Source organism: Castanea sativa, chromosome 2 (genome assembly GCF_040712315.1).
Source record: "Castanea sativa cultivar Marrone di Chiusa Pesio chromosome 2, ASM4071231v1".
In the NCBI taxonomy this organism is placed as follows: Eukaryota; Viridiplantae; Streptophyta; class Magnoliopsida; order Fagales; family Fagaceae; genus Castanea; species Castanea sativa.
The window spans coordinates 12,830,688-12,844,814 of record NC_134014.1 but is presented as its reverse complement, the minus strand read 5'-3'; the positions used below and the strand labels follow the sequence as shown (position 1 = coordinate 12,844,814).

The window sequence follows — 14,127 nt, the reverse complement described above, 5'->3', positions numbered from 1 at the left end:
GTGAGTTCTTGTAGAGGGGAGTAATCTTGTAGGGAGAGTTAGGGCTCGGGAGCAAGAGGGAGGCAGTGTTTAGAACTTAAAAGGAACTAAAGAAAATAAAAACGAGGATTATGGCTAGTATTTATAGAAGCAAGGGCCATTAATTGTAACTGCCTAACTGCAATCAATGCGGACCATCATTTCGCTTCACGCGCGTCTTGGTAAACGAAGCGTCAGGCCATCTGGATCGTCCACTATCTCAAACTCTGCCACATGTTGAAAAGGAGCGAGTTGTCTTGTCTGTTACATTAAAAGGTGGACTGTTGGTCTTCCTAAGACGTGATTGACGCTCACCTTAGGTAGGGCAGAAACAAATGCTAACCGCAAGGTACTAGACTTCGCAAAAATAAAATCGTGGGGGGCTATTGTAGGTGAGTTGGGCCCAGGCAGCCATGCCTGCCCCCTTGGTCAAAGTCCAACCTGAAGCCTAAGGCCCATCAAACAGATTGGGCTTAGTACATTAGGAGGAAGTTGGACTTGGGCCTTATCATGAGGGGCCCAACCCCGAGATCAAGACTGTGACCGAGGGGAAGACGACTTGGGAGACTCTTAAGTGGTCAGCTAGAAATGGGTCAGTAACGAGAAAGTCGGGGTGCATCACACACCCAGCAAGACGGTAGTCGGGGTCTAGCAGTGCCATTGGGGAACCACTCCCGAACATTGTCTAGCGTTTGGAACAAGTTCCAAGAAAGTCCTCTAAAGTCGCGAGGACCCCTTGGGATTCTGATGAATGTAGGAATGTGTGTGTGAAGTGGGAAAATAATGATGATCCTCCCACTCACAAGAGCCTATAAAAGGAGGAAGAGGGTAAGGGTTGAGTGGTTGGAAAAACTGGGGAGTGAGAGACAGAGAATTGAAACACTGGGAAACACAAGGGAAAGAGGAAAATCCCAGTGAAGTTTGGGGCCTAATTGTAGGATTAAGACTTAGCCCTCGTACAAATAAGTTGTGTCCTAAAAATACTATGACCTAACTAGGTTTTGGCAACTACAATAAATAAATAAATAAATATATATATAGGATAACATATAGGATAACACTAAACCCTAAATGCTTAACCTTATGATTTTAGGGACAAAATTTTGGATGCATTTCTTGTTGGTTAATTAATTTTGATACCATTTCTTATTACAAAATATGTTACGTTTTTTTTATAAAAAAAAATTTGTGGGCAGAAATAATGTATTATGGTACTTCGCTTGAAACATATTTTTGATGACTTCCACCTAATGAACTTCTTTTGCAAACTTCATGTTCATTGCCTTGTAAGTTTAGTCCTCACTTTCTTTCTCTTGTTTCTTTTGATTAAATTTATTAGATCCGCATAGAGAAAAATTGCTAGATTGGAGTTATTGAAGGAATTGGTCAAGGCCTGCTCTACCTTCATTGGGATTCTAGATTACAGATTATTCATAGAGATCTAAAGGCAAGTAACGTCTTGTTGTACAAAGAGTTAAATCCAAAATTATCTTACTTTGGTATGGCCTGGATTTTTGGTGGAAATGAGGACCAAGTTAATAGTAATAGGTCTTTGAAACTTAGTAAGTACCTTTCGGTCTGACCAATTCAATTAGATACTAATACTTATATATGAGATGACAAGACTTGGTTGTTTTATGTTTATAAAATCTAGTATAATAGTAAATTACAGAGCAGTGTTTGAAACTCGGTCATGGATAGAGTATACTAGTTCCCTAAGGCTGCCACAAACGGGACGCATACAATTGGGCTAATAGAGATTTTCCAATTTCCACATATGCAAGGCTTGTTATTCTTGCTTTGGTACTTGGTATTTGGAAGGCTTATTAAAGGCTTGAGAGTTCAAGAGGTGCCCAACAGTTGGAGGAGTTCAAAAACATTGTTAGGAGCAGAAGAATAACAAACAGTTTCGAATTGAGTGAGTCCCACATCCAACAGGCACAATAAAATAGAAGCATCGGACTTAATGTAAAACAGCCAGCTTAACAAGTCCAAAATCATACCTTTCTCGGCCTTTTGGCTAAGATCAAGTGTAGTAGCTTGCTGCTAGAGTTGTACTAAAGTTTGGGCTTGGCACACCCCACTAAATCTAGTGTTAAAGTGATTCGAGGGTCTATGGCCTAAATGGATTTGTTTCAAGGACCATAGTGATTTTTTTTTTTTTTTTTTGTGTTGGTAATAGTGTAATGCACAAGCACAATTCTAAGTGATATAAAAAACCTGTTCATGGCTCTCCCACTGAAAGGTCCATGAACCATCAAGCCCATAAATCAAAAGGTAAAAAAAGGCATTCAGACTGAATGAATATTACATTACCTATCCCAGATTCGTGAGAGTTTTGTGCACCCAAGACTAAAAAACTAAATATAACATATACATTCTTTTGGTGAATGCTTGGTTTGTTTGATAGTTGACTAGGGATATATAATGAAATAGAAAGAGAAAAAAAAAATGATTATTAATTAATACTACTACTGACATGTTTAAAATGGATCATAGGATTTGACTGTTCCAACTAAAGCAAGGGCTTCTCTAAGTGCCTCCAAGAGATGTTCTGGATAATCCTCAATGCGAGCAGCACCATACTGTGATTGCATGGAACTCAAGACCCTTCCAACAATCTGAATATGGAATTGCAGAAGTTATAGAATATATATAATTGAGGAAAACTTATAAAATGGAATCACCTTGAATATAACTGTGGCCAACCTTCCTTGCATAGCCGCCATAAGCTATGCCACCAATTAAAGCATGTAATGAGTTAGGCAAACTGGCTGTTAGTATTTCATCCTTCGAGTTCTCTGGTAACAAATAACAGAAGGGAAACATCAAAAGAATACAATAGAACTCAGAAAGACAGATAGATAGGGGGGAAAAAGGGTGATAAAATTACTAGTAATGGATGTTGCTTGAAAAAGTCCCATTTTCTTTAATCCATCGACTGTGTGAGCATTGGTGCCACCCGCCAATTGAAGAAAACCTACCATTTGAAAGGTATAAAGAACTGACACCTTACCAAAAGCAAAATCGAAACTTAACGCATTCTCTATGAACTTAGGGAATCCAAATACAAACCAGGAGGCCTGTCTTTCACAGCAGCCAATCGAACAGCGAAGGCAATTGATTCCCTTGTGGCACCTCGTCCAATATCTCCACTCATGGGGCGGCCATCCAACTTCATTTCATGAACTATATTAGATAGATGGATTGTTTGAAGGGAAAAGTAAAATTTGGATTGATGATATCATTTGAAAATTATTTAAACAGTTCAAATGGGTTACAGTTAAGAGAGGACAGACCTGCCATAAATTGAAGCAAGGCAGATTAGGTTCCATAATAGAGTACATTGTGTTCATTGAGGATATGGTGGAATCCCCAACATTAGGTAAGCTAACCTGGAGCCAGAAAGTATTAATTCACAATGTTCAAGATACTCACCAGGAAACTGCTTTACAGCTTAGTGTCAAACATTCACACACACACACATGCACACACATTAAGACAACAGAGGACATATCCCATGCTTACTGCTATAAGTCTCAGATGTGAAATTGAATCTCCCAAGCCATCCCAAAGTTCTTCAAAGAAAGTACTCTGCCTACAGAGGGATCAGTTCATACAGTGTGTCAATGCCAAGATTTGGATGAAACTCAATTTGATTTAGTCACATTTGGTTATTTCCTAGAATTTGAGGGCAAAGAAAAAGTTCTTTATCCTTCATAAGGTATTGCAGTGAAGCATATTAATTTGTCATAACATTTGATATGAGACAACTACAATCATATGCATAGTGTTAGATTTGGCACAGGCTCCTTTTGAGGAGATATTTTTCAGTCTTTTTACCTGTGTCATTAAAGAGGATAAAGTTCAGTTGCAAATGCAATCAAAACAAAATAATAGATCCCCTGCCCTTCTCCCCTCAGCTAGTTAAATTATATACCATCTATTTTACAATATAATATTTTTAATATAATCATGAAATAGTACCTTCCACTTGTATGTATCTCCACAGCATCAATACCATTTCTTTTTATAAGATCAGCTGTAGCAGTAGTATCTCTTATATATGTAACCACCCCTAAACAAGTTTGCAAGATTAAATGTGAAAATAAAGAAAGAGATCTAAATTAAAACACTAGAAGAGGGAGAATACACAAGTTTATAATTTCAAATGTGATTAAGATTGGAGTCTTAACCAAGGCTTCAAAAAGAAATAAAAAAGAGGCTATATAACCTACATTAAGGAAAAGCAGCAGCATGGCAAAGGAAAGTAACACCCACTTATATTATCGTAGGGGCAAACTGGAAAGCAACGGCCACAGCCATAACAGCGTTCAGTTATAACTCCACCCTGCACATTATAGTAAGTACAAATGACAAATGTGTTCCATGATGAACAATAGGGTGTGCAGTTAGAAATCATATCAAAATGAATCAAGAACACAAACCTCTAAAACTCTAGATGCGTTGGTACCATCTGAAACTTCTAATGTAGAGTTTCCTTCATTGAGTGATATTGCACTAGCAGGACAAACAATCTCACAAGGCCTTGAACAGTCAAGTGGACAATCCTCTGGATCAAACTCTATTAAGTGGCCAGAAGTCAGATTAAACAAATTGCAAAAGAATTCATATATGAGCCTGTTTTTAAGTGGCCAGTGTAGCACCCAAGACCTACCCAAATTTCCAACCTGATACATTAGGCTTTCCCTTATTCATACTGCATTGGATAAACCAAAAATATACTATGACCTATCTAATTTTTACAATTTTTAAATCCATGACATTAAGTGCTTCATTGACCCTAATGCTTTGCTTGTCTAACAATACCAGGAAAATATTTGTCTTCATGATTGAGCTGAATTAAAGATTGACTTACTCCTGACAAACCTGCTAATTCGTTAGTCATAAGTGTGTATCAAGCCAAGGTCTGATTTACATAAATAACATGATAATTTGTATCTATGGTATAAAAACACCTGCAAATATTATTCACTTCAATTGATAACACACATTATATTACATGAGCTTCTGCACTAGCTGGTGCTGATAAAATAAGATACTACTAATTAAACCAATGCAAGGAGGCATGTATACCAGCCTTTCGAAAGTGAAGATCTTCGTCATCATTGACACTGATCATTACCCAAGGCCTTCTAAGGCCCACTATGTCTCTAGCCGATTCAATTCCATCATTTACTGCACTCACGACCGCTGAATCAGCAGCACAGTCAATGCAATCAACTGCACAACCATTCGTAAAACACGTAATTCACATTCACTTACATCACGCACACAAAAATACAAACACTAGTTTTCAAGAGTTTTCACCTCCAGCAAGAGTGTAAACAAGTGAGAGATTCCTGATATCGACAACATCCTATAAAGAGAGGCAGGTTAGTGTTACTGCAAGCGATGTGACGATAACAACTACACAATTGGGCCAAACATCCCCTTAATAAGTGGTCCAACCAGTGGTTTTTAATTGAGTAATGCTAGAGAAACAAATTTTCCAAGACTGGTTGACATGACAACTTATGATTGGGGCAACATCCATTTCACATGAGCCATTACTAACACTTTTATTAACACCAATCACACTGTTTTAGCTAGCAGGTGTGAAAAATTTTGTCTCTATGCTTGTTATTTTTATTGTTGTATACTTTTATATATGAGTATACATACGTTGGTTGTAACTTGTAATATGTAAGTGATCCTACTTTAGTGGTAGAACAATGACTAAAAGAAATAAAATTGTGTTTCAGAATCTTGCTTGAGCAACATACAAGCAAGGGACAGGCAAGACTTTATGTATGAACCTTGCTTAAGCGAGATACAAGACAAGTGAAATTTATAACCTGATGTTGCTCAAGCAAGGTACAGGCTGAGAAGAGATTTCAGAGGATCTAGCACTAGCGAGAAAGTCCTGCTTGGATGGGATGGCCATCTAGCTTAATCAAGATGATTCTTGCTCGAGTGAGACAATTAAAGATTGTATATTTTCTGCAGGATTTTGCAGAAAAATGAGGGGAAAATTCAATGTTTGTGTCTCTAACAGCTAGTAACAGCCATGACAACATTTTAGAGTTCTTGTTCCAACTTTCAATATAAGTGAGCTTTCAAATGTGCTTTTTTGTTGGCAACACTTCATTGAGTATATATAGTAACCTTATTCAGTTATGTACATGGTTTTCACCTCCAGTGAGAAATTCCTGATATCAAAGGTTAGTGTTATTGCAGGCGATATGGCGTAACTACTAGACGCGTAGGGCAGACTTCCGCCCTTAGGTGAAGTCAACCAGTGGAATTTCTAATTGAGTAACACAAGACGCACAAAATTTTTCACAAAGTTTTCCAGAATTAGTGACAGGACAAGTTATGATAGGAGCAACATGGCTTTGACATGGGCCATTAACAACCAATCAAACCATTTAACCTTAGGAATTGTGAAAAAAGATTGTGAAAATTTTTATGTCCCTGGACTTATTTTTGTTTATTAGAGTGAAGACATTATTTGAATATCCCAAAAGCTTAAGCTAACAAGAAAGAGCAAAAATTTACTCATTTGGACTAGTATTCTAACATATAGAAGTGGTTGTGGTGTTGTGGTTAATGGGGTTTGAGGGTTTTGTACTAGATACCTCGAAGCTTGCACCACATATGAGCTTGACCCAGTTTCCCTTTCGGAGGGATTCAAGAGGAGAAGAAGTTAATGAAGGAACCCCAACTGTTTTGACGAGGTTTCTAACCTTGTCAAGGTTTTTGATGCTTTTAAGATTTCCTCTCACTGAAATTCAAAACATAGAACTTTCAGACGTAGAATGAATGAAAGACTATTAAGAAGAAGAAGAAGAAGAAGGACCTTGATGTTGTTGAGGGAAGCTTGTGGAATTGCAAGAAAATCTCAAAGACATCCCAGAGTGCAACTCAGAAACACTGAAGAGTGTCAGTAAAGAGATAGATGTTTATCCGTTTTTAACAGAATTCGGCGGTTAGATAATTGGGCTTTCTTCTTGGCCCAATTGAGAAAGTGGGCTTTTATTTTTTTTGCTATGTGGGCCTGCAATGGTAAGACAGGTGCTTAATACCGATTTTCCTCATTTAATTATGCTACAGGCAAGCGTTACAAAAAGTGTTTACAAAGTCGATAATTTGAGATGTGTGACTTTGGGAGTCTTAAAATTATTGGATTCCTTGTGAAAAAATAGGGATGAGATTGGTTGGGGATGAGAATTAATTTCATCCCTTCAAGATGTCGAAATTTTGGTTTCCAAAAGCACATAAATAAAATATAAATTTTTAAAAAATACTATGATATATAAGAATTGGTTAAAATAATTGTTTAAGTGATTATATTTATTATTTTTTATTAATTTAAACTTTTTTGATAAGCAGTACTTTGATTAACATTGCATCAAGATAGGTGGTTTTGAGTCATAAAAAAAGGAAAGAAAAAAAAGATAGATAATTGTGAGTGCAAATCTATATTTGCCTTTATCTTTTACTTAATAGTTAAAAATTCGTTATCTATCAATCAAAGAAAAAGTTAAAAAGTCATATATTAAATCTTGCTTAGGAGAAATTTGAACCCACATATAAGGGAGAATGTTCAATTGAATTAAATTCACCCTTTTCCTATAAGAAATAGTGATAATTTATGAGTACAACTTATTTCTCTCTAATTTGTAAAATGACAAAAACTCTTCAAAAAAGAAAGAGTTGAAAAAAAAAATGGGGCTTGAAAATGGTAGGCAAGAAACCAATGCCCTATGCCTTGGCCCTAACACGTGATATGACTACCTTTAAAGCATATGAAGCGCAGCAAAATAAGTAACAAAAATGATCAATTTGTTTGCCAAAATAAAAGGTAAAAAACAAATTATGTAAATGCGAAAGATATCGAATTAGCAACTTTATATTATGATTAATAGTGCTTGACTGTTACATTGTGCTTAAGAATAGCTCTAAGATTAGCTATGTCCATGAACTCGGTCTCCATAACACCGTACCCCTTCACAAACCGAAAATAACCAGTCCCTGATACAATACCATACTCCCTCTCCTTCATAGTAAAAATATCAGCTCCTTGAATTTCCAAAGTACTTCCTTTGAAATCTCCATCAGTGAAAATCACAGAGAAAACCAAGTGCAAGCCTTTGCCATCCAACTGAGAGTTTATGTAAAAGCCTTGGGCCCTACCTATCTCTTTTGATTCTATGCTGTGGCCCTCAGTTACCGGATCATCAACGGCCAAGATTGTGCCAAAGTGTAAGATGCTAGAGGAGGGCCCACTTTTTCCAGCCACAGTGATTGCTGACATGTCATGACCAGTTAAGTAGTCATGCACGTAGAAGACTAGGTTGGTTTGCTTGGGTTGTTGGAGTTGGAGCCTTGGGATTGTGTAGGTCACATAGACAATGGTTATGGTGAAGATGAGGAAGAAGAAATTGGTGGTGATGGTGAGTTTCAGAGGATTAGACATGGCTTTTGGGTTTTGGGTTTTCTGTTTACTTTGGGAGAAGAAGGTTTGGTTTGGTGTTTAATTTAACTATGTTGTAATGTGGATGATGTAGGTAAAGATGCTTTGCCTCTTTGTTGGGATTTTTTTTTAGTGGAAAATGACAAGGTTGTTGGGAAAAACTAGGCATTACTTTTTGTTGTTTAATGTTGATGCTTTCATTATTCAATTTTATATGATAATTCTATGTGTTGTAGCAATATGTTGACAATGATATACATATTCAAATGACATTGTCTTTTGTGGATCGGATTGCAATTTCAATTTTGGTGTATGAGTGTGGTTTTGGAATTTGGAACCTCTTATCTTATGGGCTGAGTAGTTCAACCATTCCAGACCAGGTGGGCTATAGGCTATAGGCTATAGTTAAAGCTCATGCATTTAGTGATGTTCCTAGACCATAGGTCATTCATACTTCATACTGGTTTTCGACAAAGTACGGGCTCGAGCCCCTTATCCCAAACCCCATTCTCTTCTTTCAGACGGATTTGAATACAGTGCAGGCTATTGCACCGTACCATTTTGATGTTAGAGAGAAATCGTTATTCTAGTATTACACATGACAACTACAACTTGATGATATTTGCGATTGTAATTAGTATATTATTACTTTTATAAATTAAAAAAAAAATAGTTAAAAGGTAAAAAGTGAAAAGGTTAAAAAAAATTTTGATCCAAGAACTGAAATTAAAAGTAAAATTTTTAAATTTGAATCTCAACTCTTGAAAGTCTTTAACACAGTGCAATAGTTGCACCTAATCTCAATCCCTTTCATACTAAGTTTTCACTAGCATGACAAATAAATGGGTAATCTGTGTGTGGCAAAGACAATAAGAAACTGAAATATATAGGAAGTTAAAAATTTTAGGTTAAAATTCAATTTAGTATGTTAACTTTTATTTCAATTATTAAAATTTTATTTTTGCTAATTTAGTCCCTCATTTTCTCAAAATGAATTATCAAGATACAGGATCTATTAAATGGAGCAACTCATAAATGTTTTCAGTTAAATTTTTAATAAAACAAAAAAAAATTAAACTACATCGTTTGCTAATAGATTTGGACAAAATAATCAAATTTACTCATTTTACAAAGTGAATGACTAAATTAACAAAAATTAAACCTTAAGGGCTAATGTAACAATTGATGTACAAATTCATAAACTAAATTGAATTTTAGCCTAAATTCTACAAGAACTCATTTGGCTAGGATTTTGTATAATTGTTGATTTTGCACGTTGTGATTAGTGTTGATAACCTATTACATAAAAGAAAAGTATTATTTGAGAAAAAAAAATTTGTATTCCTAGCGTTTCCCTTAAAATAATGCTTTTTTCCACCTAATTTAACTTTTGCCACATTAGTTCTACACTTAAATAAAATCCTAATCTATTTACATTAATTTTTTCACAGTAAATCAATAGTAAATCTCAAGGAAAAACAAAAAAGAAACAGAAGAAAACATTAAGAACCAATATATAAAGGAAGGTGCTTGGCCTTAGAGGAACATTCGAGTTAAGGTTCTTCTTTAAACCCGTATTTGGTCTCAGCTCAGAACTCTTCATCTTCTTATATGAATTAGCATGTTGCTCTTCAATAATCAATCCCAAATATCATGTTTTTCTTTTATAGTAAATTACTCCAATGATTCCCATAGTATAATATTTTCGTGTGCTTCATCCTTGATTGTTCTTCAGAAATTTTTTTCCTATCTCTGTCTTTTGTTATTTTTGAGATTTATGAACCTTTTTTTTTTCCTTTAATAATAGGAATATATTGGATTGTGTGTGATATTTATTAATTTACTCCTTATTATATCCTTTAATTTCTAAAAATTTGAGGTGGCAATAGCTTATCAGTTTCTACTTCAGAAACTGGTTGGCCTATTCATAGGCCTTTATTGAAGGGCAATAAATGTAACTAGCATTTGGTGCTCTCTCTAGCCGTTACTCCCTCACTACCTCCTATCCTATCGGCTAACGGTCCCTTTAGACCCTGTAAACAACATAGAGAAAATCAAAATAGTGCAATAATGCAGGGAATGTCTCTTCTTCCTCTGCTTCCCACGCCTCTCTCCCAGCAAATCTCAGCTAATTCAATAACTTTGTACATTTTTGCCACCAAAACATAGTTCAGGTTAAAACATCATTGTATTTAATCTGAAAAAATTCCATTTTCTCACTCCTCTAAGTGCACAGGTAAACAGTTTTCACTCATTTTTTTGGGTCCCCTGTTATTTTGTGCATCCTATTTTCCCTTTATTAATATTTGAATCTTATTTCTCAATTTCCTGAAACTGGTTTCACCTTTAAGCTATGAAATCCAATAGCCTTTTCTTATTATCTTTATTCTCACTCTTGTAAGTGTGCAGGTAAACATTTTCTCTCATTTTTTTTGGGTCCCCTGTTTTCATGTACTCTGTTTTTCTTGTGCATCATATTTTCCTTCTCTTTATCTTATCATTAATTCTGTTCCTCACTCTTAATTTCCTAAAAAGGTTTCACCCTTAAGCCATGAAATCCAATTCCCACATCTTGTTCTCTTTCTTTTTCTTTTCTTTTACCTTGAACACCATCCATGTTCTTTGCAAAGTTTCTAATACCTCAGATTCAGATCCTTATATCCTTTCCTGTGGCTCTTCGAGTGGCGGCACAGACTCTGATGGCCGAAAATGGATATCAGATTCCAAATTCGCTGCCTCTTCCAAAAACACAGTAATAGCTACTGCCCAATACCAAGACCCTTCTCTGCCTTCCCAAGTCCCATATATGTCTGCAAGAATTTTCAAGTCTGAATACACATACAAGTTCTCTGTTTCACCGAAGAAGCGCCTCTGGATCAGACTCCATTTTTATCCATCAACTTATAGCAATCTCAATTCCTCTGATTCCTATTTCTCTGCTGCCGCAAATGGTTTCACTCTCCTTAACAATTTTAGTGCGTCTATTACAGCTAAAGCTCTCACACAAGCATATATTGTTAAAGAGTTCTCTCTCATTCCTGTCCAATCTGGCAGCCTCAGTATTACTTTCACACCCTCTTCAAAACATGCTGGATCATTTGCTTTTGTCAATGGCATTGAGATAATTCCCATGCCAGATATATTTCAGCCTGCAACTTTGGTTGGGTTCTCTGACCAATCTGTTGATGTTCAAAACTCTGCATTGCAAACAATGTTTAGGCTCAATGTTGGTGGACAATATATTCCGGCAACCAATGACTCTGGACTTACACGGATATGGTATGATGATTCACCATATATATATGGTGCAGCCATTGGAATCACTTCACAGGCTGATAGTAATGTTAGCATTCAATATTCATCTGATGTGCCAGAGTACGTTGCACCTATCAATGTGTATAGCACAGCGAGATCAATGGGACCAAGTTCAGAAATCAATCAGAATTATAATCTCACATGGGTGTTTCAGGTTGACGCAAATTTTACTTATGTTGTTAGGTTCCATTTCTGTGAGTTCGAAGAAACCAAGATCAATCAGCGAGTGTTTGATATATATGTGAACAACCGAACAGCACAGCCATCTGCTGATGTCATTGCGTGGGCCGGATCATCAGGAGTGCCTGTGTATAAGGATTATGCAACTTATGTTAGGGAAAGTGGTGGTGATGAACAAATTTGGGTGGCATTGCACCCTTCTGTATCATTGAAGCCGGAATTCTATGACGCCTTTCTTAATGGATTGGAGATCTTTAAGGTCAATGACTCAAGTGGGAACTTGGCAGGGCCAAATCCTGAGCCATCAGCAATGCTGCTTCAGGCTGAAGCTGAGGCAGTAAAGAGTTTTAGTTCATCAGGATCCAATGGTCATGTTCTGGTGATTGGTGGGGTTGTTGCTGGAGGGGCTGCTGGATTTGCTCTTGTTGCAGCTATTGGCTTCATTGTCTACCGCAAGATCAATGCTAATGAAATGGATTCTAGGACAGGTAATTGGTTGCCACTCTATGGCGGTTCCCAGAGATCAACAAGCAAATCAACAATCTCTGGCAAGAGTGTAGGCAGTAGCCACCTATATTCTCTGGCAGCAGGACTATGTAGGCATTTCTCATTATCAGAGATTAAACAAGGGACAAAGAACTTTGATGAATCAGAGGTTATTGGGGTTGGAGGATTTGGCAAGGTTTACAAAGGTATTATTGATGGAGCGACCAAAGTGGCTATTAAAAGATCAAACCCATCTTCAGAACAAGGAGTTAATGAATTTCAGACTGAAATTGAAATGCTTTCAAAGCTGAGACACCGGCATTTAGTCTCTTTGATTGGGTTTTGTGAAGAGAATGGAGAGATGATTTTGGTTTATGATTACATGGCCAATGGGACTCTAAGGGAGCACCTCTATAAGAGCAACAAAACTCCTTTATCATGGAAGCAAAGGTTAGAAATATGTATTGGAGCTGCTAGGGGACTTCACTATCTTCATACTGGATCCAGGTATGTCATCATTCACAGGGATGTGAAAACTACAAACATTTTATTGGATGATACTTGGGTAGCAAAGGTTTCAGACTTTGGGCTATCAAAAACAGGTCCTGATATTCATCAGACACATGTTAGCACAATGGTGAAAGGTAGCTTTGGGTACTTGGACCCAGAATACTTCCGCAGGCAACAATTGACAGAAAAGTCTGATGTCTATTCTTTTGGGGTTGTCCTTTTTGAAGTGTTATGTGCTAGGCCACCACTTAATGCTACCTTGCCTAAGGAACAAGTTAGTCTTGCAGATTGGGCTTTGCACTGCCAGAGAAAAGGAATTCTTGAGGATATTATTGATCCTCATCTTAAGGGAAAGATAAACTCTGAATGCTTGAAGAAGTTTGCTGAGACAGCTGAGAAGTGTTTGTCTGATCATGGGCTTTATCGGCCTTCAATGGGAGATGTGCTATGGAACCTTGAGTTTGCACTCCAATTACAAGAAAATCCAGATGGAGCAGGAAGGATTGCAGAAGAGAAGGCAAATGGTGCATATGCTAAACATAATGATATGTTGAAGATTGAGGAGGAAACTGCAGCAATTGAGGACATGGATGACTTGAATACAAATGCAGCTTTCTCACAGCTAGTGAATCCTAGTGGAAGATGAGGCCAATTTTGTAAATTTTTAGTTCATAGTTTTGTTTTGGTCCTTTTCTTTTTTTGGGATAGGAATATTTGTTAGATTGTTGGTGTATTTTTCTTCTTTTAGTTTTTCTTAATTCCTTTTCAAACTTCTAGTAAGGCAAATTCCCAGCTCTCTCTGCCTGCTATATACTTAATTTTCTTTTTTCTAATGTGCTTCTTTTGTCATTTCTTCTAGTTTCCCCTTCCTATCACTCTCCTCAGCTTTCCAATCTTTCTTTTCCGTTTTGAGTTTATTTGCATTCAAATTTGGTTGAGAAAATCTGAAACATTTTGTTGCTTATTGATTGGTTTCTGCTTCAAGCTTCTGTATCCATTAATTCTGTATTTTTGTTTCAACAAAAATAGGCAGAAATCTAGCATTTTGACTAGCTTTTCATAATCTTAAAATTTTTCACGACATAGTTGGGTACAAACTCATGAGCTTAAGCTTTTGGATAAAGTGATGCCTTCTACTG

General features: G+C 36.6%; 3 protein-coding genes and 1 pseudogene across 3 annotated transcripts; 2 read left to right on the top strand and 2 right to left on the bottom strand.

Annotated features, from left to right (window-relative positions):
* The first annotated feature begins 2,017 nt into the window (after window positions 1-2,017).
* On the top strand, window positions 2,018-2,243 carry LOC142626582 (U2 spliceosomal RNA; annotated as a pseudogene).
* A 41-nt stretch (window positions 2,244-2,284) lies between these two features.
* Window positions 2,285-6,960, bottom strand: LOC142623467 (uncharacterized). The gene is made up of 13 exons (XM_075796892.1): window positions 6,881-6,960; window positions 6,660-6,805; window positions 5,350-5,398; window positions 5,116-5,262; window positions 4,467-4,603; window positions 4,300-4,369; window positions 4,006-4,096; window positions 3,547-3,616; window positions 3,318-3,413; window positions 3,094-3,193; window positions 2,912-2,998; window positions 2,728-2,819; window positions 2,285-2,639 (listed from the first exon to the last, which is right to left on the bottom strand). Exons 1-13 carry the CDS (start codon window positions 6,930-6,932, stop codon window positions 2,502-2,504), a joined length of 1,275 nt encoding a protein of 424 aa, XP_075653007.1. The 5' UTR covers window positions 6,933-6,960; the 3' UTR covers window positions 2,285-2,501.
* Window positions 6,961-7,942: 982 nt separating this feature from the next.
* Window positions 7,943-8,500, bottom strand: LOC142624068 (dirigent protein 11-like). Its single transcript, XM_075797571.1, has one exon. The coding sequence runs from the start codon at window positions 8,498-8,500 to the stop codon at window positions 7,943-7,945; it is 558 nt and encodes a 185-aa protein (XP_075653686.1).
* Window positions 8,501-11,048: 2,548 nt separating this feature from the next.
* LOC142626346 (receptor-like protein kinase ANXUR1) lies at window positions 11,049-13,634 on the top strand. Its single transcript, XM_075800168.1, has one exon. The coding sequence runs from the start codon at window positions 11,049-11,051 to the stop codon at window positions 13,632-13,634; it is 2,586 nt and encodes an 861-aa protein (XP_075656283.1).
* The last annotated feature ends 493 nt before the right edge of the window (window positions 13,635-14,127 follow it).

Coding starts and splice junctions, on each gene's coding strand:
- LOC142624068 (XM_075797571.1), bottom strand. CDS start 8,500: ATGTCTAATCCTCTGAAACTCACCATCACCACCAATTTCTTCTTCCTC.
- LOC142626346 (XM_075800168.1), top strand. CDS start 11,049: ATGAAATCCAATTCCCACATCTTGTTCTCTTTCTTTTTCTTTTCTTTT.
- LOC142623467 (XM_075796892.1), bottom strand. CDS start 6,932: ATGTCTTTGAGATTTTCTTGCAATTCCACAAGCTTCCCTCAACAACAT. Junction 6,806..6,880: donor CTTCCCTCAACAACATCAAG/GTCCTTCTTCTT, acceptor TTTGAATTTCAG/TGAGAGGAAATCTTAAAAGC. Junction 2,999..3,093: donor TGTGAAAGACAGGCCTCCTG/GTTTGTATTTGG, acceptor TTCAAATGGTAG/GTTTTCTTCAATTGGCGGGT.